This window comes from Oculina patagonica, chromosome 4 (genome assembly GCF_052425735.1).
Source record: "Oculina patagonica isolate OP01 chromosome 4, crgOcupat, whole genome shotgun sequence".
In the NCBI taxonomy this organism is placed as follows: Eukaryota; Metazoa; Cnidaria; class Anthozoa; order Scleractinia; family Oculinidae; genus Oculina; species Oculina patagonica.
The window spans coordinates 10,603,252-10,629,074 of NC_135761.1; the positions used below are offsets into that span (position 1 = coordinate 10,603,252).

General features: G+C 42.0%; 3 protein-coding genes and 1 pseudogene across 3 annotated transcripts; 1 reads left to right on the forward strand and 3 right to left on the reverse strand.

The window, feature by feature from the left end:
- Positions 1-2,074: 2,074 nt before the first annotated feature.
- On the forward strand, positions 2,075-5,785 carry LOC144649511 (dermatan-sulfate epimerase-like protein). Its single transcript, XM_078509015.1, has one exon. The coding sequence runs from the start codon at positions 2,093-2,095 to the stop codon at positions 5,489-5,491; it is 3,399 nt and encodes a 1,132-aa protein (XP_078365141.1). The 5' UTR covers positions 2,075-2,092; the 3' UTR covers positions 5,492-5,785.
- A 2,525-nt stretch (positions 5,786-8,310) lies between these two features.
- Positions 8,311-11,690, reverse strand: LOC144651396 (dermatan-sulfate epimerase-like protein; annotated as a pseudogene).
- Positions 11,691-15,101: 3,411 nt separating this feature from the next.
- On the reverse strand, positions 15,102-18,512 carry LOC144651398 (dermatan-sulfate epimerase-like protein). The gene has a single exon (XM_078511326.1). It carries the CDS (start codon positions 18,510-18,512, stop codon positions 15,102-15,104), a length of 3,411 nt encoding a protein of 1,136 aa, XP_078367452.1.
- Positions 18,513-21,993: 3,481 nt separating this feature from the next.
- On the reverse strand, positions 21,994-25,592 carry LOC144651404 (dermatan-sulfate epimerase-like protein). The gene has a single exon (XM_078511334.1). The coding sequence runs from the start codon at positions 25,590-25,592 to the stop codon at positions 22,167-22,169; it is 3,426 nt and encodes a 1,141-aa protein (XP_078367460.1). The 3' UTR covers positions 21,994-22,166.
- Positions 25,593-25,823: the final 231 nt, after the last annotated feature.

Sequence of the window (25,823 nt, forward strand, 5' to 3'; positions counted from 1 at the left end):
CTGGTTGCAACATTTGGGCATTGTTTATTCAATCCTAAGAATTGTTTGCAAAAATATATGTGTGTTTTTTCGATGTCATCTTTCTCCCAATTGTTGAAATCATCTTTATCGTAGATACCCCAAACTTCTGAGCCGTACAGTAAAATAGGGAGAAAGAGAGAATCAAAGAGTTTATTTGTGACACTAAGGGACAATTTTGAAAAATCTAAGTAACGGCGAGTAGCAAAGATGGATCTTCTTGTTTTATCTTTTAAGTTTGATTTACAGTCTCTAAAGCTTCCGTTTGCAGAAAAATTTATACCAAGATAAGTGTAATTGTTGACAATTTCAATTTTGTCATTGTTTATATGAAAATAATGCTTGTCGAGTAAAGATTTCCTGCATTTCTTTTGGAAGATGACAACTTTCGTTTTCTTTGGATTAACGGACAGCAGCCAATCGTTACAGTATTTTTCAAGAATGGAAAGTGCCTTCTGCAGACCTTTAGCTGAGTGAGAGATTAATACTAAGTCGTCTGCGTAAAGTAAACAGTTTAAATTGGAGCCGTTAGGTAGAGCGATAGGATCTGTGTCTTCTCGGTCTAGTAAAAAAGGGATTTCATTTAAGTATAAATTAAATAACATGGGCGACAGAATGCAGCCTTGACGTACACCTTTCTGATAATCGAAAAATTCAGTCCTTTGGTCACCATACTTAACAGAACATTTAGTTTTTGAGTAAAGATTTTTAATCAAATCATAGAAATTTCCACAATCTTATAATGTAAAAGTTTGTAGAATAGTCCATCATGCCAAACCGAATCAAAAGCTTTCTTGAAGTCAATAAAACAAGTGTACAGTTTGCCTCTTGCTGTATGACTGACATATTTATCCACTAATGTTCTTAGGGTAAAAATATGATCTGATGTGCGATGATTGGGTAAAAAACCGATTTGAGCTTGATGTAATATGTTTTGTTGAAGTACATGATTTTTCAACCTGGCATTGAGGACCGAGGTAAAAAGTTTTCCGAGACAGCTACTAATGCATATTCCCCTGTAGTTAGAAGGGTCGTTTTTATTTCCCGATTTATAAATTGGTGTAATTAATCCTTCGCACCAAGTGCTAGGAAAGAAACCGCTTTTCAGAATAAGATTAAATAATTTGCAAAGGGCAGTGATAAAATATTGCATTCCAGCTTTTAGTATTTCATTGCGAATCTTGTCAGGACCAGGGACTTTCTTTGATCGAAGTAATTTTGTCATAGATTCTATTTCAGCAGGTGTAATAATTGTATCTAAATAATTGTGGGTGGTTTTTGTTTCTTCTAAGCTGAAGAGTTTCTCCCCTAAAATATTATTGCGAGGTAATAATGATGAGGTATTTATGGACGAGTGTAAATCTTGAAAATGGTGATACAACTTGTCAACAGGAATATCATGATTGTTGGAAGGGGGGTTGTGGCCTTCCTTCATTGAATCGTAAATCGGCGTCATTCTTTTTTTTTTCTAATAACTGCACAAATATTTAAATTGTGACGTATTATAGACTTCTGCTCTGATGCCGCTTTTTAAAATTCCCCTGTAGTTATGAAAGCCGACCAACCAAGTATTCAGAAATTACGGTCTCGCGTGCTTTATAGACTTTATATTGAGCCGTGTTATACGAACTGCGCTTTACACTGCGAAAACTGCGATAAAACAAAAAAACAAAAACAAATTTCACTTTCCCCCTATAACTAGAGTACCGGGCGGAAATCAGGGAGTGGTTGTAGTGTGATTCTTCGAATATTTGCTTAAAAGAGCTTTTTCGCAGACTGAAATGCAATTTGAACATGTTTGAAGACGCAATATTCAGGCCTCATGCAAGTCTTTGATAGTATAAATAAGGAGCGAAGCAAAACAGGGTCGCAGCGCTGGATACAACACAGATGGATATCATGTTTCTGTCTCACATGTATGAGCTCCAGGAGTCCAGGACGCCCGTCACGTCAAGTCAGATTATAGTGACAAAAGAAATTGGCCGATAAAACCACAGGAATGTTGTAACGCATTCGTTTTAGTGATAGCTTTCATGTTTAGTCTGGTTCACTTGTGTCGATCGATACCGGAGCGATGTCATTTTCAGGATTAATTTTTATGACCGTCTTCGCTTTTGCAAGAGCTGTGACTCAAAATGGATCAAGCATTCAACAACTCCATCCTTTCTTGTTTTTCAACGACAAAGACATTCCCACTCTCCGCGAACGTGCGCGGACAACACACGCTGAAATAGCACAACGGATATCTTTGGCGACTCAGGAGATGAAGCAGAAGCCAGAAAAATATCTACCACCGAGAGATTGGATAAAGTTTTCCAGCGCTTGGAACGAGCGTCATGGCAACGATCTCACTGCACTAGCATTCTACTGCATGTTAAACCCAGAAGATATCGCGGCGAGGGAGCTAGCTGTCAAGTTTATGGATCGGCTTGAAAATCTTTCGAACTGGCGAGTGAGCGCCATGTTACACGACGACGTCCCTGTAGCGCACTCTTTAACTGGCATGACGACTGCGTACGACTTTTTGTACCCGCGTCTAAGCAATAGTCAAAGAATACGCTACTTGAAGAAAATTACAAGCGTGACAAAGGAGCTGTATGAAAGATCTTACGATAAAAAGCTGTGGTGGGGGACTTCTTACTTGCAAAATCACGTGGCTACAAACTACATGGCAATTTTTACCGGCGCTTTGATTGTCGTCCGGAATAAGGAACTTGAGGGGGAGAAATGGATTTCACGCGCTCACCTAATGCTGAGCAGAAACTTGGAGCTGTTCAACTATGTTGTGGACGGCTCAGTCGATGAAGGGGTGGCTTATGGTACGTATACATCACGCTCGCTGACTCAGTATGTGTTCCTTGCGTTACGTCACTTTCGCGTTGATTTCACCGGTAACCATTGGCTAAAAGAGCACTTTTGGTTTCTGTACTACACGGTGTTTTCAAGGTTCAGCGAGACTGTGGGTATTGGTGACTCCAACCGGAATTGGTTCTACGGCCCAGAAAGCCAGCTCGTTTTCCTGGACAACTACGTGCTGAGGAATGGTTTGGGAAACTGGTTGGCTCTGCAAATCAGAGGGCGTAAAGCCCGAGAAGGGCCCGTTGGTCAGGCACGGTCCCATAAAATTTGCATGCTTCACACAGAGTTTCTTTTTTACAATGCGAGCATCAAAGAGAGAGCTCAACCGAACCCGAGCTTACCACGACTGCATGTGTTTAGTGACTGGGGAGTTGTAACCTACGGGGGTGGTGTGGATGTTTCTTACAGCAATAACACGCGAAACCCCCAAGGTGGGACATTTCTTTCCTTTAAGTGCAGTGTTCTTCACGGACGAGCAATAAACGCCATTGTAAGGAGAAAAGGCTTTCGTCCATGGTTAAAAGGTTGGAAGACTTTTAACCCGGGCCACGAACATCCTGACCAAGGATCCTTTGTTTTTGCCCCAAATGGAGTGCCCTTCATCACTGAGACCTTTTACGCCCCAAAATACACGTGGCTCAATAATGCCCTAGTATTTGGGCCCTCGCCAAATTCCGAATGTTTTAGCCCCTTCGAGGGACAGAAAGGTGAATGCAATCGTTGGTTTAATTTTAAGACAATGGCAGCTTGGACGGCAGAAGGGGAGGTTATTTCTGCGTCTAGTGAAGGAGACATGGTTTTTACAAGCGGTGAAATGAGTCAGTGGTATCGAGATGAATTAGGATTGCTAAGCGTCTATCGTTGCTTGATTATGCTGACTCCAAGCGTCCTCCTTGTCGTTGATCACATTGAACGCAAAATGGAAAGTCAAGCATCGATCATGAGCGCCTTCTTTCACAATGTAGACCATCCTTTCAGACTTAATGTTAACTCCTCAGCAGCAACCCACGCTAGCGTTTCGATAGACGGGCTTTTGCACAAGGCATACTGGTTCAACTTGGAGAGTGGCAGGAAAAGTTCGGCGCATGCGGGAGAGTATAGTACAACTTATAAATCAATGAGAACGCATTATCTCAATATAACAACTCCTCTAAACGGGCGCATTACTCGGTCGGCGTACCTATTCTTGGGCCCTGGAAACAAGGTAGATCTTCTCCCGCAAGTCATCACTCCAAATGATCGTGGATTAAAGCTGTCGTTAGGAATCAATGGTGTTAAATACGCCGTTTCCATAGCAACAAAGCATAACCAACCTTATTCTCGATACGGTTTCTTGGGTTTTGGTGGACACTGCAAGGTTCAGATTAACGATAAGAAAACTGTACGCTTCGGGTTAGATGTAGTTTCTGCTTCTGATAAGGAAGATTTAATTTCATCGCCAAATGAAACCAACATACCAACAAATTGGAATTTACTAGCTTCCTTGTTTCTGCCTTTCAGCATTTTAGGCATCTTGCTCTTTTTCTACTTACAAATTCGGCGCAAGCTACATGGTCGAACCATCTGTGAGGTTTTCGTCTTGTGTCTTGGAGTCTCATGGTTGATCACAACATTAGCGATTAATTATAGCCTCTGTACCGGTGAAACATGTGCGCAGATGGAACCAAAAATACCTGAAACTACAAGCGACAAGTACATTGGTTTTGAACCAAAGGAAAATCCGCCGTTTGTATTATACACGTCTCTTCCACTAGCCGGCGCAGAAGTTCTACAACACTTAGTCAAAAGTTCTTCGGATTTCTTTAACTTGGATGCCACAAATGGTGCGCGGAAATTTTTGGATCCTTGTTCCGTTTTTTATCGCTTTCACCCTTCTCTCGAAACGATCCAACTAAGCAAGTGGTTCAGGGCTCTTTCTAAAGACCCGAAAGGTGTTTTTCCAAATTTACCTAAAAACCAACAGGAGGCTCTACCGTCGGTCCGACTTATAGACCCTGGCTGGGCGATGAAGTTTCCATGGCTAACAAAAGTTCTGGGGCCGAGAATGCGTGCTATTGTCGTGGTTAGAGACCCCAGGGGGTGGGTGAACGCATGGCTTCGAGAAATGCGCGTGGATGGTACACTTCGAAATGCTGTGCATGAAGCTTTTAATACAATAAAGAAGCAAAAGTGCCTCGAAAAAAACACGTCACTTGTAGCATCCGAATTCCGCGAAATGCAAGAGGTGCTTCTTGAACACGAGAATAAAGACGACAAAGACACTCTTGTACTTCTTGCTCATCTGTGGGCGGCGCAGATGAACGCGGTTCTACGCGTGAACTCGTACCTTCCAAAAGGGACATTACACTTTGTTCATTTGGAGGACCTGATTTTGAAGCCTCGAAAAACTGCTCAGAAACTGTTCCGCTTTATAGGGGTCCCTCTTTCACCGGCTGTTGAGCATGGCGCTATCACAGTAGCCCGAACTGCACAATTCGCTTTAGGCACCTCTCGAGAAATTGTTGGATCAAAGACAGTCACGGCCTGGGAACGAGAGTTGGACAGCACAGACGCTGAGCGGATTAAAGATATCTGCGCTGGAGTCATGATCAAACTTCGTTATGATGCGAGCTAGATAATGCTTGTCGTGCCTGAAAAGAAGTGAATTTCCCCGAAAGATATCATAAATGTAGATGTTTTGAGAGGGCTGTGTAAGTCTTGCGACACATTTTTGCCAGAAATTACACCCTCCCGTCCGCGATTTTTAAGTACTTAAAAGTACACAAGGCAGTCACAACAACTGTGTAGGCCGATGAACTGAAAGACGTTTAACAATGTGAGATTCAAATGAGCCAAGGAAAATGACAGTATGTTAATTTTGACATTGTTTTTATTTGTTTCATTCAAATTTGTAACAGCGTGGGCTGCATTAAACGCGAATGAGAAATGTAAAGCTGTTTACATCAGATTTAATATTCCCAAGGCCAACCTTGTTAACATCTGTCAGTGCATTTACTAATCGCACTGCTTAGACTATTCTACCTATCATGCAACGCTGGCACCATTTGCTTGTAACGCCTTATGCCCTCCCCTTACGTGTAGTGGAATTATGAGCTGGAAACCAATAAGTCACGCGATAGGCCCGATTACCAGCCGGAAATCGAGCCTAGACACGTGATAGAAAGGAAAGTGCGTAAAGAAACGGCAACAGATCCTCGACCTTCAGGGTCGATTCTGGGTACGGGTTAAGGTGCAGAACAACAATATTTTCCATGCTAATGAAACAGTCAAGTCTAGCTTTATGGGAGTGGCGAAGTTGAATTCATATTTACGAATGAATGCCGACTATTAAATGAAGGAGTATAGTAGTGGACTAAGGGCTTGTTTACCTTGGTAGGAGGGATTCCCTCCATACCGAGCCATCCCGAGAGAGAAAACTTTTCACACATTTCTTTTCATAGCCGCGAGCCGTTTTTATGAGAAATTTCGTAGTTGGCTAGGGATGCAGGGCGATTGTGGGTGTAGGGTCACTCGCTTTGAAGGTAGGGTGACCCTGGGGTAAGCTTTTATAGATTGTGCTAGCACGAAAAAAGTAATTTTAGGCATAATTTGAGCAAACGAGCATAATTTTTCCCAATTAGCACTGCAAGCATAATTCGCATATTTTGATAATTATTAGATCATTTTTCAAGTCCCAACCACTTGCTGACGTTATTCGATACTTAATGTTTTAGAACAATTAGTAGTATTTGCAGTTCACTAATATATCCCGGGGACTTGGGTGCACTGGAACCGGAGGTCACATTGCAAACCATGTCGGTCCCAGTACCTCTCATAAGGCAAGGCTACAAAATGGCGTCGGCCATGCCAGACATGCCACTCTTGCCAGATCCGAACGTTCTTATCAAGAAAGTCTTGCTTGTTCAACCTTCGTCGGCTGCCGCAGAAAGAGTTTTTAGCCTGCTTTCGGCGTATTTCCATGAGCAGCAAGACAATGCACTTTCTGACTAGTTGCTCTTGCAAGCAAGTTCAATGCAACAAGTCATGTAATATAACAATCGCAGATAAGCTACATGAGAGTATAAACTATTACTAGCGTGCATGTAAACCCGAACCACATTTTTATTTGAATTTCATTGTGACGAAGTAAAGCCAAAGGCACTTCAAGAAAGGAAGAAAACGAAACATTTGGGGTTATAGTCATTTTTAAAGAAAGGATTCATCTCCACTCTTTCGCTGATCGAGCCTACGCTTGTGCATTTTTGTTTTTTGTCTCCGCTCCTCCGAACAACCTTGGAAAACGTCAAATGCTGGAACGAGTGCTTTAATTGACGAAGACACGGCAAGACGTAAACAATTTTCTTGTGCTTATGTGAAATTTCGTGTTCACACGAACGCAAGCACAAGAAAAGGAAAAATTTTGATCCTTGTGCTTGTGATTGCGCTTCTGTTTATGCTTGCGTCGAAGCCGTTTTCACTATAAAATAAGAGCTTTTATGTTTGCGCTTGTGCTTGCATCGCTAGTGAAAACCAGGCTTAAAGAATGCGACAGAAACAGCTAGCAAATCAAGTGCAAGCCCGAGCGCGAGCGAGAAACATGTCGCTCCCCGCCCCTAACCCCCTAGCACCCCCTACTTAGAACTGGCGTCAATTTCTCTCCCGATTCCGTCCCCGTGTTCAAGTCGTTCAACGATCGAAGAAAAATAGACGAGGAAATAGAGGGTTGTGAATAGTCTAACGGCGAAGCTGCGGATGGAAAGAAGAACCTCAGGCACTGAGGGTAATGTGTGAACAAGTGTACGCCAGCGTAAAGATGTGAAGAAGAAAAACCAACTAAGGTTGAGTAAAAAGTCCTTTGAGAATAACACGAGTTCAAAGTTAACTCAAGCGAGAGATTTATTAAAAAGTTAAATAATTTAAATTGATTAAAAAGCTAACTTGAAATGTTAAAGAGGTAAAAACAGAAATCTTTTAAAATGCTTAATATACCGATACAAACTGGGAGCTATTATTAAAGGCTTAATTCGAATACCGTAAAAGCACTAAAACCCCCCTCCCTTCCCTCCCCCAACAGGGGTACGTATTTCTTTTCAAAACCTCTAGAAACGGGGTATTGTTTTTTGACGTTTTCCTGCAAAAGTCTTGCACATTTTCGATATAAGTATTTGACCGCTGTGAACTAAGCAATGTGAGTGCAGGTACAAGCCAGACGTCGCCGAATCTTTTCACTTCTGCGCCTGCACTGGCCTCACAAAGCGGATTTCTAATTAAAAATTCGCCTGAGCGAGGAGAGAGAGCTTTTTTAGCGTCTCGAGTTGACAACAGTTTCTCCCTGATGATGTCGGGCCCAGAAAGAAGTTTATGTCCAACATAGACTTACATACTCCTCACAAAACATCTAACATGCGATAGGTTCTGCGCACTAACTACAAGCAGGTGCATGGGCTCAGGCTACTAGATGGCGTTATAACCAAGTTTAATCATGACTCCAGCGCAGATATCTTTAATCCGTTCAGCGTCTTTAATTTTCAGTTCTCGTTCCCAGGCCTTGACTGTCTTGGGTCCAACGACCTCTTGAGAAACTCCTAAAGAGAACTGTTCAGTTCGGGCTACTGTGAGAGCGCGATGCTCAACAGCGGGTGAAAGAGGAACGCCTATAAAGCGAAACAGTTTCTGGGCAGTTTCACGTGGTTTAAAGATGAGGTCTTCAAAATGAACAAAGTGTACTGTCCCGTTAGGAAGGTACGCGTTTACGCGTAGAACCGCGTTCATCTGCGCCGCCCACAGATGAGCAAGAAGTACAAGAGTGTCGCTGTCGTCTTTATTCTCGTGTTCAAGGAACACCTCTTGCATTTCGCGGAGATTCGGATGCAAAATACGGCGTGTTTTCTTCGAGGCACTTTTGATTCTTAATTGTATCAAAAGCTTCATGCACAGCATCACGAAGTGTATCATCCACGCGCATTTCTCGAAGCCACGCGTTCACCCACCCCCTGGGGTCTCTAACCACGACAATAGCACGCATTCTCGCCCCCAGGACTTTCGTTAGCAATGGAAACTTCATCGCCCAGCCAGGATCTTCAAGTCGGATCGACGGTAGAGCGTCGTGATGCTTTTCGGCTAAGATGGGGAAAACACTTTTCAGGTCTTTAAAAAGAGTTCTTAACCACTTTGGAGAAAGGTGAAAGCGATAAAAAACAGCGCAAGGATCCAAAAATTTCCGTGAGTTTGTGGTTTCGACGTCAAAGAAGTCCGAAGAACTTTTGAATAGTTGTTGTAGAACTTCTGCGCCGGCTAGTGGAAGAGACGAGTATAATACAAACGGCGGATCTTCCTTTGGTTCAAAACCAGTATACTTGTCGCTTGAAGTTTCAGGTATTTTTGGTTTCATCCAAGCACATGTTTCACCGGTACAGAAGCTAAAATTAATCGCAAAGGCTGTGACTAACCACAAGACTCCAAGACACAAGACGAACACTTTGCAGATAGTTCCTCGATTTAGCTTGAGGCGAAGTTGTAAGTAGAAATAAAAGATTACACCTAAAATGTTCAAAGGCAGAATCAAAGAAGCTACTAAATTCCAGTTCAATGTTATTATGTTGGTTTCACTTGGCGATGGAATTAAAACTTTCTTATCAGAAGCAGAAACTACATCTAAACCGAAGCGAACAGTTTTGTCATCGTTAATCTGAACCTTGCAGTATCCACCAAAACCCAAGAAACCGTATCGAGAATAAGGTTGGTTATGCTTTGTTGCTATGGAAACGGCGTACTTAACACTATTGATTCCTAACGACAGCTTTAATCCACGATCATTTGAAGTAATGACTTGCGGGAGAAGATCTATCTTGTTTCCAGGGCCCAAGAATAAGTACGCGGTCCGAGTATAGCGCCTGTTTAAAGGGGTCGTTATATTGAGGTAGTGCGTTCTCTGCGATTTATGACCGGTTGCGGACTCTGCCGCATGGGCTGAACTTTTCCTGCTACTCTCTAAGTTGAACCAGTACGCTTCGTGCAAAAGCCCGTCTATCGAAACGCTAGCGTGGGTTGCTGCTGAGGAGTTGATATTGAGTCTGAAAGGATGGTCTACATTGTGAAAGAATGCGCTCATGATCGAAACTTGACCTTCCATTTTGCGTTCAATGTGATCAACCGACAAGGAGGACGCTTGGAGTCAGCATAATCAAGCAACGATAGACGCTTAGCAATCCTAATTCATCTCGATACCACTGACTCATTTCTCCGCTAGTAAAAACCATGTCTCCTTCACTAGACGCAGAGACAACATCCCCTTCAGCTCTCCAAATCCTCTCTGTCTTGTATTTTAACCACTTATCGCATTCACCTATTTGCCCTTCGAAGGGACTGAAACATTCCGAATTTGGCGAGGCCCAAATACTAGGGCATTTTGGAGCCACGTGTATTTTGGAGCGTATAGCGTCTCAGTAATAAAGGGCACTCCATTTGGGGCAAAAACAAAGGATCCTTGGTCAGGGTGTTCGTGGCCCGGGTTAAAATTCTTCCAAGGCAGCACTTTTAACCATGACCGAAAATGTTCTCTCCTTGCGATAGCATTTATTGCCCGTCCGTGAAGAACACCGCACTTAAAGGAAAGAAATGTAGCTCTCTCATTATCCACGCCACCCCCGTAAGTTACAACTCCCCAGTCACTAAACACATGCAGTCGCGGCAGGCTCGGGTTAGGTGGAGCTCTCTCTTTGATGCTCGCATTGTAGAAAAGAAACTCTGTGTGAAGCATGCACCGATTTGTGATTCCCTGCCACAGCGAGTGGCCCTTCTTGAGCTTTATATTCTCTGATTTGTTTAGCCAGCCAATTTCCCAAGCCATTCTTCAGCACGTAGTTGTCCAGGAAAACAAGCTGGCTTTCTGGGCCGTAGAACCAATTGCGGTTGGAGTCACCGATGCCAGGAGTCTGTCTGAACCCTGAAAACACCGTGTAGTACAGGAACCAAAAGTGCTCTTTTAGCCAATGGTTACCGGTGAAATTAACGCGAAAGTGACGTAACGCAAGGAACACATAGTGAGTCAGCGAGCGTGTCGTGTACGTACCATAAGGCACCGCTTCATCAAGTGAACCATCCACGACATAGTTGAACAGCTCCAAGGTTCTACTCAGCATTAGTTAAAAAAAATAGGTGAGCGCGTGAAATCCATTTCTCCCCCTCAAGTTCCTTTTGACGGACGGCAATCAAAGCGCCTGTTAAAACTGCCATGTAGTTTGTAGCCACGTGATTTTGTAAGTAGTTAGTCCCCCAGAAGAGCTTCTCATCGTGAGATCTTTCGAACAGTTCTCTTGTCACGTTTGTGATTTTCTTCAAGTAGCGTATTCTTTGAGTATTGTTTAAACGCGGGTACAAAAAGTCGTACGCAGTCGTCATGCCAGTTAAAGAGTGCGCAACAGGGACATCGTCGTGTAACATGGCGCTCACTCGCCAGTTCGGAAGGTTTTCAAGCCGATCCATAAACTTGACAGCTAGCTCTCTCGCCGCGGTATCTTCTGGGTTTAACACGCAGTAGAATGCTACGGCGGTCAAAGCGTTCCCGTAACGCTCGTTCCAAATGCTGGCAAACGTTTTCCAATCACTCGGCGGTAAATATCTTTCTGGATTCTGCTTCATCTCCTCAGTGGCCGAACGATATCCGTTGTGCTATTTCAGCGTGTGTTGTCCGCGCACGTCGGTGGAGAGTGGGAATGTCTTTGTGCGTTAAAAAACAAGAAAGGATGGAGTTGTTCAATGCTTGATCCATTCTGTGAAGTCTCAGCACTAGCAAAAGCTAAAATGGTTAAAAAAATTATTCCTGGAAACGACATCGTGACAAGCGGCAGAACAAGTATGCATTCAACCGCACCTCAAACTTATTAGTTACCATACCAACAACAACGAAAAACCATAACCGTGACGGTGGTTTGGAAAAGAATATATTTTAACGATTTTATTTCTCCGGTATACTTCTTAGTTTTAGTTTTGATTGAGAAGATATATCAAACAGATCAGGACAGGATGAAACACTTGAGAAAGTGTCTCATCGCATTTCCAAGCACCTCACAGTTCGTATAAAAGTGGAAGTTTTGATCAGACGTCATTAATATTCTAAAAACTAAACCGTTAATCCTACAAAGAGTGCAAAGCTATTCTTTTCACGTTTTCTAGACACAAAGAACATTAATCACCGCTATGCAAATTATGGTATTGATCGAGTGCTTCGTTTCGCAAAAGTTTTATAAAATTTAAAATGTACCGGATTAACGTATTTCTGAATTATCACAAAAACGGATAGATTTATGTCATTGTTAAATTGTCAAACCTAAAAACTATTCAGACATGAAAGCGAACAATAATTGTTGTAGGATTATCTTTATTTCGTTGTTTAATTTTATGGCCTCCAAAATTAACTAACAGTTTTTATTGCAGCAGCAAGATCAGTAATTTTAAGCCCTTCCCAAATGTCTACGCAAACCGAAGCAGTGGGTAGGGTCTTGCCTTAAATAGGGTAGAAGAAAATATATCGCATATTTTGGTCCGAAATAAAGAAAGGGTTTTAGAAACGCGCCGCACACCTCCAAATTCTCTGGGAGTAATCCTCCTGGGAAATCGAGCGGTAGCTCATAACAGGTTTGCTCAAGAGGAATGGATTGCAAAACAGTTTTTATATTTTCCTGAAGATTACAATTGACAGCTGATTAGTGTTCACCCGGGATATCTAATCGAACAAAATTGGTCCAAAATTCAATCGAGCTGCATTCAAACACCAATCGTTCGATTGGGTTCTGTAATCGAACAAAATCGAACATCTTATTTCCTGTGGGTTCGCATATCGAACCAATCAAACCAAACGAACAACATCGAACGTAATCGAACTAAAACCGATTCGATTTTGTTCGGAATGACTCTCTCGACGCCTGATAATAATAAAGTAAATCACTTAGAAGTAGTCACAATCAACAGACAGGAGTTGGCAATCGAACGTTCGATTGTCGACCGTTCGGTAATCGAACGTTCGATTGTGTTCGATTGACCAAATTTTATTGTGAGTTCGATTATGTTCGATTACCGAACCCAACCGGCCGAACGATTGGTGTTCGACTGGGTTCGAATTGCCGAACGTTCGATTAGATCACCCAGCTGTTGACGGTGAAAACGATGTGGAAACAATCGCTTGAAATGAAAAACAAAAACTGTGCCATTCCCAAAATTATTAGCCTGCGTTGAGAAAACTAGTTTTTTCGCCGTTACGCAGGCTACAAAATTATCCGCGGATTAGTGAGTGGTGATTCAACATTTTTGAAAATAGTGTTGTAAGATTTTTAACCTTTTAACTTGGACAGTAATTTTAGAATGGGAATTTAAATTTCCCTATTTCTACTTTTGCTATAATGTACGATTTTTTCTTTTTCGTCCCCCCTTTATTTTTCTTTCCTTATTTAAAATCATTCTCCTTGAATGTATTGTATTAAACTTCACTTTAGCTGTTAAATTTTCGAATCCGACTAGTTTCCTAACCTGAGGGTAGCTAAATCCCTGCCACTAGTTGGAGTGAGTTCGGTGGTCCCGAATTCAACTCATCCACGCTTTGTAAATAGCCAACTGGTCAGCCTCCTTCAACTTGGAATTTTTGTAACAAGTTTATGTTCGATTTATATTATTTGTTTGTTTATTTATTTACAGTATCCCCAATAAGCACAGCCGTATAAAATACATTTGACACTTGAATAAAGTGATTTACTTTTTATTTTATTTTTTATCAATTTCTTCCAAAACAACTAAACAGCCTATTCACGGCGTTGGCTCAGCTCGTAATCCAATTGGTTCTTCGTGTTCCTTTTTTTAACACCCAATAGAAGTACGAGTTGATATTTTTATGATCAAATAGTTAAGCGATTTATTAAAAAGCAAGTTTGAAATGTCAAAATGGCAAATAAAGCGAATCTTTCAAAAAGCTAGATTTGGCGATACACTTTTGAAGCTTATAAAATACGAATAAATAAAGCGAAACAATGAAAAGTTCAATACAAATAAATAACGTGAAAAATATGCTCAAACGAATTATTTATATAGAAAATATAGCGAATTGTTTAAAAGCTTAACACGTATAAATATGGTAATAAACACCGTAAAATCCCTGCTATGAGCCCCCCCCCCCCCCCCCACCACTTATAAGCCCCCGTGGTCAGAGGCCCATCTTCCAGGAAACAGAAAAAATACATCCGGTTATAAGTCCACCCACCTGGATATAAGCCACCCCCCCCCCCCCTCCCCCCGCCGCCGCTCCCGCTGGATGATAGTACAGAACATAGCTCGTTTAAAAAGTTTTTTTTCCTTCTGCTCATAAGCTCCCCTACCCCCCCCCCCCCACCCCGTTTATAACAGGGATTTTACGGTATGCTCAAGCGAATCATTGAAAAAAATTGAAAGCTACCTGCGAATACATATGGCAAGAAATAGGCTAAAGCGAAGTATTGAAAAGCTTAAACATGGCTTACTTAATGTGGCGCGAATTATCGAAAAGCTAAGAACGAATAAATAAGGTTATCAATATGCTCAAAAAACACGTAACATTTCGTGCAAAATGAGGTATGCTATTGTGATAGCGAATCTTTTGTGTCTGGAATTAACACAATTTTTTTTTCCTATTAAAATTTTTTCCTATTATATTTATAATTTAACAGTCGGGGGAACAAGTGCCAGTCGATGTCGACATCACTTCTCCGAGAAGTGACTGAGCCCGCGGTTTTCGTCCCAGAAGTTGCTAAGCAACATGACGAATTTACACGCGCGATTACTTTAGGAGTACTCGTGAGCGTTTGCGGTAGTTTTTGATTGGATAAAATAATTCGAAATCTCTTCGAGCGCTTCAACGAAGATTTGCCAAAACCAGCACGTATTCCCTCGACTGTAAGAAGATCAAAAAAAAAACTTTTTATGTGGGGAGCATCCACTATCCAATGTGAGTGCAGGCGCAGGACAACAGTCCCTGGGTCTTTCCACTTTTGCGCCTGCACTCACCTCGCACGGCGGATTATCTATAACGAACGCTTTATCGAACCCAAGAGTAGAAGAAAGCATTTTGTAGTGTCTCGCATAGACAAAAGTTTCCCTTTTCTGATGTTGGCACGGCGTCAAATAAATAGAGAATATGGACTTGTCACAGTTTGTTAGACCTACATTGTCCTTTCAAAACGTCCGTATTAAGATCTTATCTGTGCAAAAACTACTAGATGGCGTTATAAATTATAACGAAGTTTCGTCATGACTCCAGCGCAGATATCTTTAATCCGTTTCGCGTCGGTGCAGTTCAACTCTCGTTCCCAGGCCTTCACTGTCCCGGATCCAACAACCTCTCGAGAAGCGCCTAAAGTGACCTGCGCAGTATGGGCTACTGTGAGGGCGCGATGTTCAACAGCCGGCGAAAGAGGAACGCCTATAAAGCGAAACAGTTTCTGGGCAGTTTCGCGAGGTTTTAAGATGAGGTCTTCTAAATGAACAAAGTGTATTGTCCCGTTAGGAAGGTACGCGTTCACGCGTAGAACCGCGTTCATCTGCGCCGCCCACAGATGGGCAAGAAGTACAAGAGTGTCGCTGTCGTCTTTATTCTCGTGTTCAAGGAGCACCTCTTGCATTTCGCGGAATTCGGATGCAAAAAACGTTTCGTTTCTCTCAACGCAATTTTGATTCCTAATAGTATCAAAGGCTTCATGCACCGCATCACGAAGTGTATCATCCACGCGCATTTCTCGAAGCCACGCGTTCACCCACCCCCTGGGGTCTCTAACCACGATAATAGCGCGCATTCTCCGCTCCAAGATATTCTTTAGCCACGGAAACTTCATCGCCCAACCAGGGTCTTCAAGTCGGACCGACGGTAGAGCCTTCTGGTTCTTTTTAGGCAAATCTGGAAAAACACTTTTCAGGTCTGTTGATAGAGCTCTGAACCACTTGCTTAGCTGAGTCGTTTCGGGAGAAGGGTGAAAGCGATAAAAAACGGAGCAGGGTTCCAAAAATTTTCGCGCACTCTTTGTGGCTTCCACGTTAAAGAAGTCCGAGGAACTTTTGAATAAGTGTTGTAAAACTTCAACTCCTGCAAGTGGAAGAGACGTGTATAATACAATTGGCGGATCTTCCTTTGGTTCAAAACCAATGCTATTGTCGCTTGAAGTGTCTGATAATTTAGGTTTCGTCTGCGCACATGTTTTACCGATACAGATACTAAAATTTATTGCCAAGGCTGTAATTAACCACACGACTCCAAGACACAAGACAAACACTTTACAGATAGTTCCTCCATTTAGCTTGTGGCGAAGTTGTAGGTAGAAATATGAAAAAATGCCTAAAGTGTTCAAATGCAGTGTCAAAGAAACCAGTAAATCCCAATTTGTTGGCTTGTTGGTTACACTTGGCGATGAAATTAAATCGTCCGTATCAGAAGCAGAAACAACATCTAGCCCGAAGCGTACAGTTTTGTCATCGTTAATCTGAACTTTGCAGTATCCACCAAAACCCAAGAAACCGTATCGAGAATAAGGTTGGTTATGCTTTGTTGCTATGGAAACAGCGTATTTTACACCATTGATTCCCAACGACAGCTTTAATCCACAATCATTTGAAGTGATGACTTGCGGGAGAAGATCTACTTTGTTTCCAGGGCCCAAAAATAGGTACGCGGTCCGAGTAAAGCGCCTGTTTAAAGGAGTTGTTATATTGAGGAAGTTCGTTCTCTGCGATTTATGACCAGTTGCGCGCTTTCCCGCATGGGCCGAACTTTTCCTGCCACTCTCCAAGTTGAACCAGTATGCATTGTGCAAAAGCCCGTCTATCGAAACGCTAGCGTGGGATGCTGCTGCGGAGTTGACATTGAGTCTGAAAGGATGGTCTACATTGTGAAAGAAGGCGCTCATGATCGAAACTTGACCTTTAATCTTTCGTTCAATGTGATCAACGACAAGGAGGACGCTTGGAGTGAGCATAATCAAGCAACGATAGACGCTTAGCAAGCCTAAATCATCATGATACCACTGACTCATTTCTCCGCTGGTAAACACCATGTCTTCTTCACTAGACGCAGAGATGACGTCTCCTTTAGAACTCCAAACTCTCCTTGTCTTGTATTTTAACCACTGACTGCATTCACCTATCTGCCCTTCGAAGGGACTGAAACATTCCGACTTTTTCGAGGGACCGAATACTAGGGCATTATTGAGCCAAGTGAACTTAAGGCCGTAAAACGTCTCAGTAATGAAGGGCACTCCATTTGGGGCAAAAACAAAGGATCCTTGGTCAGGATGTTCGTGGCCCGGGTTAAAATTCTTCCAAGGCAAACCCACCTCTAACCATGAACGAAAACGTTCTCTCCTCGAGATAGCGTTAATGGCTCGTCCGTGAAGAACACCGCACTTAAAGGAAAGAAATGTACTCCTCTCAGTCCCAGGGTTTCGCACGTTGTTGCTGTAAGAAGTATCCACGCCACCCCCGTAGGTTACAACTCCCCAGTCACTAAACACATGCAGTCGCGGCAGGCTCGGGTTAGGTGGAGCTCTCTCTTTGATGCTCGCATTGTAGAAAAGAAACTCTGTGTGAAGCATGCACGATTCATGGTTCCGTGTCTGAGTTTGGACTGAAAGACCTTTATGCTCTCTAATTTGCCTAGCCAACCAATTTCCCAAACCATTCTTTAACACGTAGTTGTCCAGGAAAACGAGCTGGCTTTCAGGGCCGTAGAACCAATTCCTGTTAGAGTCTCCAATACCAGGAGTCTCGCTGAACCTTGAAAAAACCGTGTAGTACAGAAACCAAAAGTGCTCTTTTAGCCAATGGTTACCGGTGAAATCAACGCGAAAGTGACGTAACGCTAGGAACGCATACTGAGTCAGCGAGCGTGTCGTGTACGTACCATAAGCCACCCCTTCATCGATTGAACCATCCACGATATAGTCGAACAGATTTAAGTTTCTGCTTAGCATTTTGTGAGCACGGGACATCCATTTTTCTGCCTTAATCTCCCCATTACGGAAAGCAACCAAAGCGCCTGTTAAAACTGCCATGTAGTTTGTAGCCACGTGATTTTGTAAGTAGTTAGTCCCCCAGAAGAGCTTTGCGACGTAAGATCTTTCATACAGCTCCTTTGTCACGTTTGTGATTTTCTTCAAGTAGCGCAATCTTTGACTTTTGCTTAGACGCGGGTACAAAAAGTCGTAGGCAGTCGCCATGCCAGTTAAAGAGTGCGCAACAGGGACATCGTCGTGAAACATGGCGCTCACTCGCCAGTTCGGAAGATTTTCAAGCCGATCCATAAACAAAACCGCTAGCTCTCTCGCCGCAGTATCTTCTGGGTTTAAGACGCAGTAGAATGCTACTGCAGTGAGATCGTTGCCATAACGCTCGTTCCAAATGCTGGCAAACGTTTTCCAATCTTTCGGTGGTAAATATCTTTCTGGATTTTGCTTCATATCCTGCGTCGCCAAAGATATCCGTTGTGCTATTTCAGCGTGTGTTGTCCGCGCGCGTTCGCGGAGAGTAGGAATGTCTTTGTCGTTGAAAAACAAAAAAGGATGGAGTTGTTCGATGCTTGATCCATTCTGTGAAGTCACAGCACTTGCAAAAGCAAAAATGGTTAAAAAAATGAATCCTGGAGACGGCATTGTGACAAACGACAGACTAAACCATAGTTATTAGAGGGAAATTGTTATGATCCTCGATAAACTTATGCACGACCGTGCACAATCTTTTGTTTTGCACTCACGCAGAATTCAGTTGAATTACATAACCTTCACGATTTTATTGGTAAGTTGCTTAGGAACATCTGAAAAGCTAATTGTGTTTTGTACACGTAGTTTCTAAACAACACACCTTGGATGTTTATAATTTTAAATTTTTCAAACCTGATGATAATTTAGAAGTGATACCGGCTTTATATGTAAGATCTACAAAGTTAAAGCGCTGCAAAGCTATAATTTGGACAAAACGATTCTTTTTGCCTAATGCTGTTATTTTTGCTGTTCAAGCAGAAGCCGTTTCCTTGCAAGATAGTCAAGATATTCTTAATCAAATCAGGCACTGGTAGCCGGCTAACATTAATAACAGGTTGTATTTTTGTGTAAAAGTTATCTCTTATTATTGTGTATTTCGAACAATAAAACTGAAAATAAATTTCACCTTCGGTTTTATTACAATCACAGACTGGGCAAAGCCTATTGTCTCTGGGCGTGATGCTATATCTGCTCAGTTCAATCATTAGCTTATGATTACTTATATGTAATTTAGTTAATAATGTTCTCCTATCAGAAACTCTCCTAGTTAACTCTAGATAACTGGAAGTAGCATATTCGTTCTTAAAAGATCTATAAAATTCTAGTCTTTGAGAATATTGTATTTGTAGAGTACGCTGCCAATAAGAAATATATTTCTGTTTCATTAACAGCAGAAACATTGTCACTTTTAAGGTGTCTTCTAAATCAGGACTAAAATTACCAAAATTAAAATATTCGGATATTTTCATAAGATTAGAGTAAAAACTATTTCTTAAAAAAGATTGTCTAACAAAAGAATCCGGTCGCTTGTTTTGGAGATATATCAAGTAGTTAAGGATTCTTTGATTAATGGCAATAAGGAGAAGAAATCGACCTAGTTCAGCTATACATGCAACACATTAGAAGCCTTATTTAACTAACTTCAAGATAACGTTTACAAGACTGTAGATGTGTTCTGTCGATTTCTGAACCATCCCAGGCCTTGAAAACAGATCTTACATAACCACCCCAAATTTCACCATTATAGAGCAAAATTAGAGATATCATTTTATTATATAAACATCAGTGAAATACCAGGAAATCTTTCGCACGAAAAAATCATATCTTCACACGTGAAAATAACATGTTATTTTCACATGTGAAGATATCGATTTCGGAACATTTTCTGGCAAGTTTGCCCTGTTCCAATGCTTAATGAGCCAAAGAAAATCGATATTAAGTCGAAACATCCTCGGATCTTCCTCGGCAATCTTCGGCAATCTTCGGATATCTTCGGACATTTTTGGAAAAGTTCGGAAAATGTTCGGAAAAATTCGTACGACCTTCGGACAACATTTTGAAAATCTTCGGAAATCTTCGGAAAACGGTCGGAAATCTTCGGAAAATCGTCAAAAACATCGTAATTAGTAGGTTTATATAATAAACAGAATATTACATGGTTGCTTGGAGATATGAAGTTTATCTTCTCGCGTTCAAATCAATATCCCACTCGTTCGCTGCGCTCACTCGTGAGATATCGATTTGAACACTCGAAGATAAATTTCATATCTCCGCGCAACAACGTATTACCTGTATCTATCAAAGATCTTACAGGCAAGAGAAGGTTTCAATCTACTAAAAATTGTGTGTCGTCTCAAACTGAATAGGGCATGAAGTGCTTTCTCTTTTAGGTGATCAAGTGAGATTTTAAAATCTCCTGAAGAAGATATTTTGGTTCCTAAGGGGCTGGCCATTATTTTTTGGAGGGGGGGGGGGGGATGAAAAATATTTAAAAAAATTGTTTGCAGGGCGTAAAAAGACAAAATAAATTGTTTGCAAACACGATACGTATAACAAAAAATAGTTAGAATTTCGAAAAAAAAATGTTTGCAGAGGTGCATACTAAAAAGAAGTTTGCAGAGGAAAATTTTTCATCCCCCCTCCTCCAAGAAAATAATGGTCCGTCCCTAAAATAAGTAATATACTCTTGTACAACATCAATTGTTTGATTTCCTATATAAAATTTTTGTTCAGAACATTTTTTTGCACGTTTTTGAAAAAAATCATTATCTTGGTTTACGGAAGAGAGACTGGGAGAGACTGGGACTGACGGATGAGAGACTGGGACCGAGCAAAAGAGAGACTGGGACCGAGCAAAAACGGCTCCTTCGTCCCCAATCTTCCTCTCTACTAGTCCCAGTGTTCTCTCTTCCCATCTGCTACCACAGGTATCCCAATGTTAAGGATCAAAAAGAGTTTTATTAAGGATTAAAGGAGTAGCCCGAGTATGCGGAGGAGGCTAGGCCTACCCTGAGAGTAGAATCCCTGCCACTAGTTGGAGTGAGTTGGGTGTTCCCGTATTCAACTCCTCCACGCTTTGTAAATAGCCAACTGGTCAGCCCCCTACTGGTTGGGACTTTTAGCAAGTTTATGTTCGATTTACATTATTTGTTTATTTATTTACAGCATCCCCAATAAGCACAGCCGTGTTAAATACATTAACACTAAATAAAGTGATTTATTTTTATTTTTTATCAACATTTCTCCCAAAAACAAAAACTGAATGGCCTATCGCCCTATCCACGCGCCGGCCACCGCGTTCGTTTTGCTCGTAATCCAATTGGTTCTTCGTGCTCATTTTTTTGACAGCCAATGGAAATACGAGTTGCTGCTTGTAATCTAACAACTAAGCGATTTATTAAAAAGCAACTTTTAGATGTCGAAATGGCAAAATAGAACGAATCTTTCAAAAAGCTAGATTTGGCGATAAACACTTGAAGCTGATTAAATGCGACTAAAAATAAAGCGAAACAATGAAAAGTTAAATACAAATAAGATTACGTGAAAAAATATGCTCAATACGAATTTTTTTATATAGAACTGAAATATAGCGAATTGTTGAAAAGCTAAACACGCATAAATAGGGTAATAAATACCGTAAAATCCCTATTATAAGCCCCCTCCCCACCGCTTATAAGCCCCCGTGGTCAGAGGCCCATCTACCAGGAAACAAAATAAATACATCCGGTTATAAGTCCCCCCGGATTTAAGCCCCTCTGCTGGATGATAGTACTGAACCGGGCTAGATGTTGCTATTATAATATTTAACTTAAAAACGTATTTCGATCAACACTGTCGTGGCACGTTTCGAATTTTTTTTTTCATTCCACTTTAAGTCCCCCCCCCCCCCCTTTCCCGCCCACTGTTTAGACGCCCACCTAAAAACCCCTTACGAAGTTGTATAAGCCCAGGGCTTATAACAGGGGTTTTACGGTATGCTCAAGCGAATCATCGAAAAAGCTAAATGTGATTAAATATATAGCAAAACAGTATTGAAAGCTACATACAAGACATATGGTAATAGATAATTATGCTCAAGCGAATAACCAAAAAGCTAAATGCGAATAAATAAGGTTATCAATATGTTCAAATACCACGTAACATTTCGTGCAAAATGAGGTACGCTATTGTGATAGCGAATCTTTTGTGCCTGGAATTAACGCAATTTTTAAAGTTTATCCTATTAATGCAGAGTGCACTATTATTTTTTAAGATATTTTCTGCGGACTAACTACTTAAGGCCTTATAACGAAGTTTTATCATGACTCCAGCGCAGATATCTTTAATCTGTTTAGCGTCTGTTCTGTTTAATTCTCGTTCCCAGGCCTTAACTGTCCCGGATCCAACAACCTCTCGAGAAACGCCTAAAGTGACCTGCGCAGTATGGGCTACTGTGAGGGCGCGATGTTCAACAGCCGGCGAAAGAGGAACGCCTATAAAGCGGAACAGTTTCTGGGCAGTTTCGCGAGGTTTTAAGATGAGGTCTTCTAAATGAACAAAGTGTATTGTCCCGTTAGGAAGGTACGAGTTCACGCGTAGAACCGCGCTCATCTGCGCCGCCCACAGATGAGCAAGAAGTACAAGAATGTATTTGTCGCCTTTATTCTCGTGTTTAAGGAACACCTCTTGCATTTCGCGGAATTCTGATGCAAAAAACGTTTCGTTTCTCTCAAGGCAATTTTGATTCCTAATAGTATCAAAGGCTTCATGCACAGCATCACGAAGTGTATCATCCAGGCGCATTTCTCGAAGCCACGCGTTCACCCACCCCCTGGGGTCTCTAACCACGACAATAGCACGCATTCTCCGCTCCAAGACACTCGTTAGCCACGGAAACTTCATCGCCCAGCCAGGGTCTTCAAGCCGAACCGACGGTAGAGCCTTCTGATTCTTTTTAGGCAAATCTGGAAAAACACTTTTCAGGTCTCTTGAAAGAGCCCTGAACCACTTGCTTAGTTGAGTCGTTTCGGGAGAAGCATGAAAGCGATGAAAAACGGAGCAGGGTTCCAAAAATCTACGCGCACTCTTTGTGGCTTCCACGTTAAAGAAGTCCGAGGAACTTTTGAATAAGTGTTGTAGAATTTGAGCACCGGCTAGTGGAAGAGACGTATATAATACAATTGGCGGATCTTCCTTTGGTTCAAAACCAATGCTCTTGTCGCTTGAAGTGTCTGATAATTTGGGATTCATCTGCTCACATGTTTCACCGGTACGGAAACTAAAATTAATCGCAAAGGCTGTGACTAACCACAAGATTCCAAGGCAGAAGACGAACACATTGCAGATAGTTCCTCGATTTAGCTTGCGGCGAAGTTGTAGGTAGAAATAAAAGATAACACATAAAATGTTCAAAGGCAAAATCAAAGAAGCTAATAAATTCCAGTTCAGTGTTGTTATGTTGGTTTTACTTGGCGATGAAATTAAATCTTCCTTATCAGAAGCAGAAACAACATCTAGTCCGAAGCGTACAGTTTTCTCATCGTTAATCTGAACCTTGCAGTATCCACCAAAACCCAAAAAACCGTATCGAGAATAAGGGTGGTTATGCTTTGTTGCTATGGAAACATCGTATTTAAAACCATTGATTCCTAACGACAGCTTTAATCCACGATCATTTGAAGTAATGACTTGCGGGAGAAGATCTACCTTGTTTCCAGGGCCCAAGAATAGATACGCTGTCCGAGTATAGCGCTTGTTTATAGGAGTTGTTATATTGAGGTAGTAAGTTCTCTGCGATTTATAACCGGTTGCGCGCTTTCCTGTATACGCCGAACTTTTCCTGCCATTCTCCAAGTTGAACCAGTATGCCTTATGCAAAAGCCCGTCTATCGAAACGCTAGCGTGGGTTGCTGCTGAAGAGTTAACAGTGAGTCTGAAAGGGTGGTCTACATTGTGAAAGAAGGCACTCATGATCGAAACTTGACTATCCATTTTGCGTTCAATGTGATCAACGACAAGAAGGACGCTTGGAGTGAGCATAATCAAGCAACGATAGACGCTTAGCAAGCCTAAATCATCATGATACCACTGACTCATTTCTCCGCTAGTAAAAACCATGTCTCCTTCACTTGACACAGAGACAACATCCCCTTCAGCTCTCCAAATCCTCTTTGTCTTGTATTTCAACCACTTATTGCATTCACCTATCTGCCCTTCGAAGGGACTGAAACATTCCGACTTTTTCGAGGGACCGAATACTAGGGCATTATTGAGCCAAGTGAACTTGCGGCCGTAAAACGTCTCAGTAATAAAGGGCACTCCATTTGGAGCAAAAACAAAGGATCCTTGGTCAGGATGTTCGTGGCCCGGGTTAAAATTCTTCCAAGGCAAACCCGCTTTTAACCACGAACGAAATCGTTCTCCCCTCCCGATAGCGTTTATTGCTCGTCCGTGAAGAACACCGCACTTAAAGGAAAGAAATGTAGCTCTATCAGCCCGAGGGTTTTGTGTGTTATTGCTGTAAGACGTATCCACACCACCCCCGTAAGTTACAACTCCCCAGTCACTAAATACATGCAGTCGCGGCAGGCTCGGGTGGGGTGGAGCTCTCTCTTTGATGCTCGCATTGTAGAATAGAAACTCTGTGTGAAGCATGCACGATTTATGATTCCGTGCCACAGCGAGTGGCCCTTCTTGAGCTTTATGTTCTCTGATTTGTTTAGCCAGCCAATTTCCCAAACCATTCCTCAGCACGAAGTTGTCCAGGAAAACGAGCTGGCTTTCTGGGCCGTAGAACCAATTCCGGTTGGAGTCACCGATACCAAGAGTCTGTCTGAACCCTGAAAACACCGTGTAGTACAGAAACCAAAAGTGCTCTTTTAGCCAATGGTGGCCGGTGTGATCAACGCGAAAGTGACGTAACGCAAGGAACACATACTGAGTCAGCGATCGTGTCGTGTACGTAGCGTAAGCCACCCCTTCATCAATTGAACCGTCCACTACATGGTCGAACAGATCCAAGTTTCTGCTAAGCATCATATGAGCGCGTGATAGCCATTCCTGTGCCTTTATCCCTCCATGCCGAACGGCAACCAAAGCGCCAGTTAGAACTGCCATGTAGTTTGTAGCCACGTGATTTTGTAAGTAGTTAGTCCCCCAGAAGAGCTTTCCGACGTAAGATCTTTCATACAGCTCCTTTGTGACGTTTGTAATTTTCTTCAAATAGCGTATTCTTTGAGTATTGTTTAAACGCGGGTACAAAAAATCGTACGCAGTCGTCATGCCAGATAAAGAGTGCGCAACAGGGACATCATCGTGTAACATGGCGCTCACTCGCCAGTTCGGAAGATTTTCAAGCCGATCCATAAACTTGACAGCTAGCTCTTTCGCCGCGGTATCTTTTGGGTTTAACACGCAGTAAAATGCGACCGCAGTGAGATCGTTGCCATAACGCTCGTTCCAAATGCTGGCAAACTTTTTCCAATCTTTTGGCGGTAAATATCTTTCTGGCTTTCTCTTCATCTGCTGAGTCGCCAAAGATATCCGTTTTGCTATTTCAGCGTGTGTTGTCCGCGCACGTTCGCGGAGAGTAGGAATGTCTTTGTCGTTGAAAAACAAGAAAGGATGGAGTTGTTCGATGGTTGATCCTTTTTGTAACGTCACAGCATGAGCAAAAGCAAAAATGCTTAAAAAAATTAATCCTGGAAACGACATCGTGACAAGCACTAGATTAAACCATAGTAAATAGAGGGAATTCTTATGATTCTCGGTAAACTTGAAAGGAGCAAGTTTTACAAGTATACCAAAAGTTCTGTTGGAAGGTCCAAGACAGTTGACATTCTTTTGTTTTGCATTCACGCACTTCAGTTGAATTACATAACCGTCGCGTTTTTATTGGTTAGTTGCTTAGACACATCTGAAAAGCTAATTGTGCTTTTTACACGT

Coding starts and splice junctions, on each gene's coding strand:
- LOC144649511 (XM_078509015.1), top strand. CDS start 2,093: ATGTCATTTTCAGGATTAATTTTTATGACCGTCTTCGCTTTTGCAAGA.
- LOC144651398 (XM_078511326.1), bottom strand. CDS start 18,512: ATGCCGTCTCCAGGATTCATTTTTTTAACCATTTTTGCTTTTGCAAGT.
- LOC144651404 (XM_078511334.1), bottom strand. CDS start 25,592: ATGTCGTTTCCAGGATTAATTTTTTTAAGCATTTTTGCTTTTGCTCAT.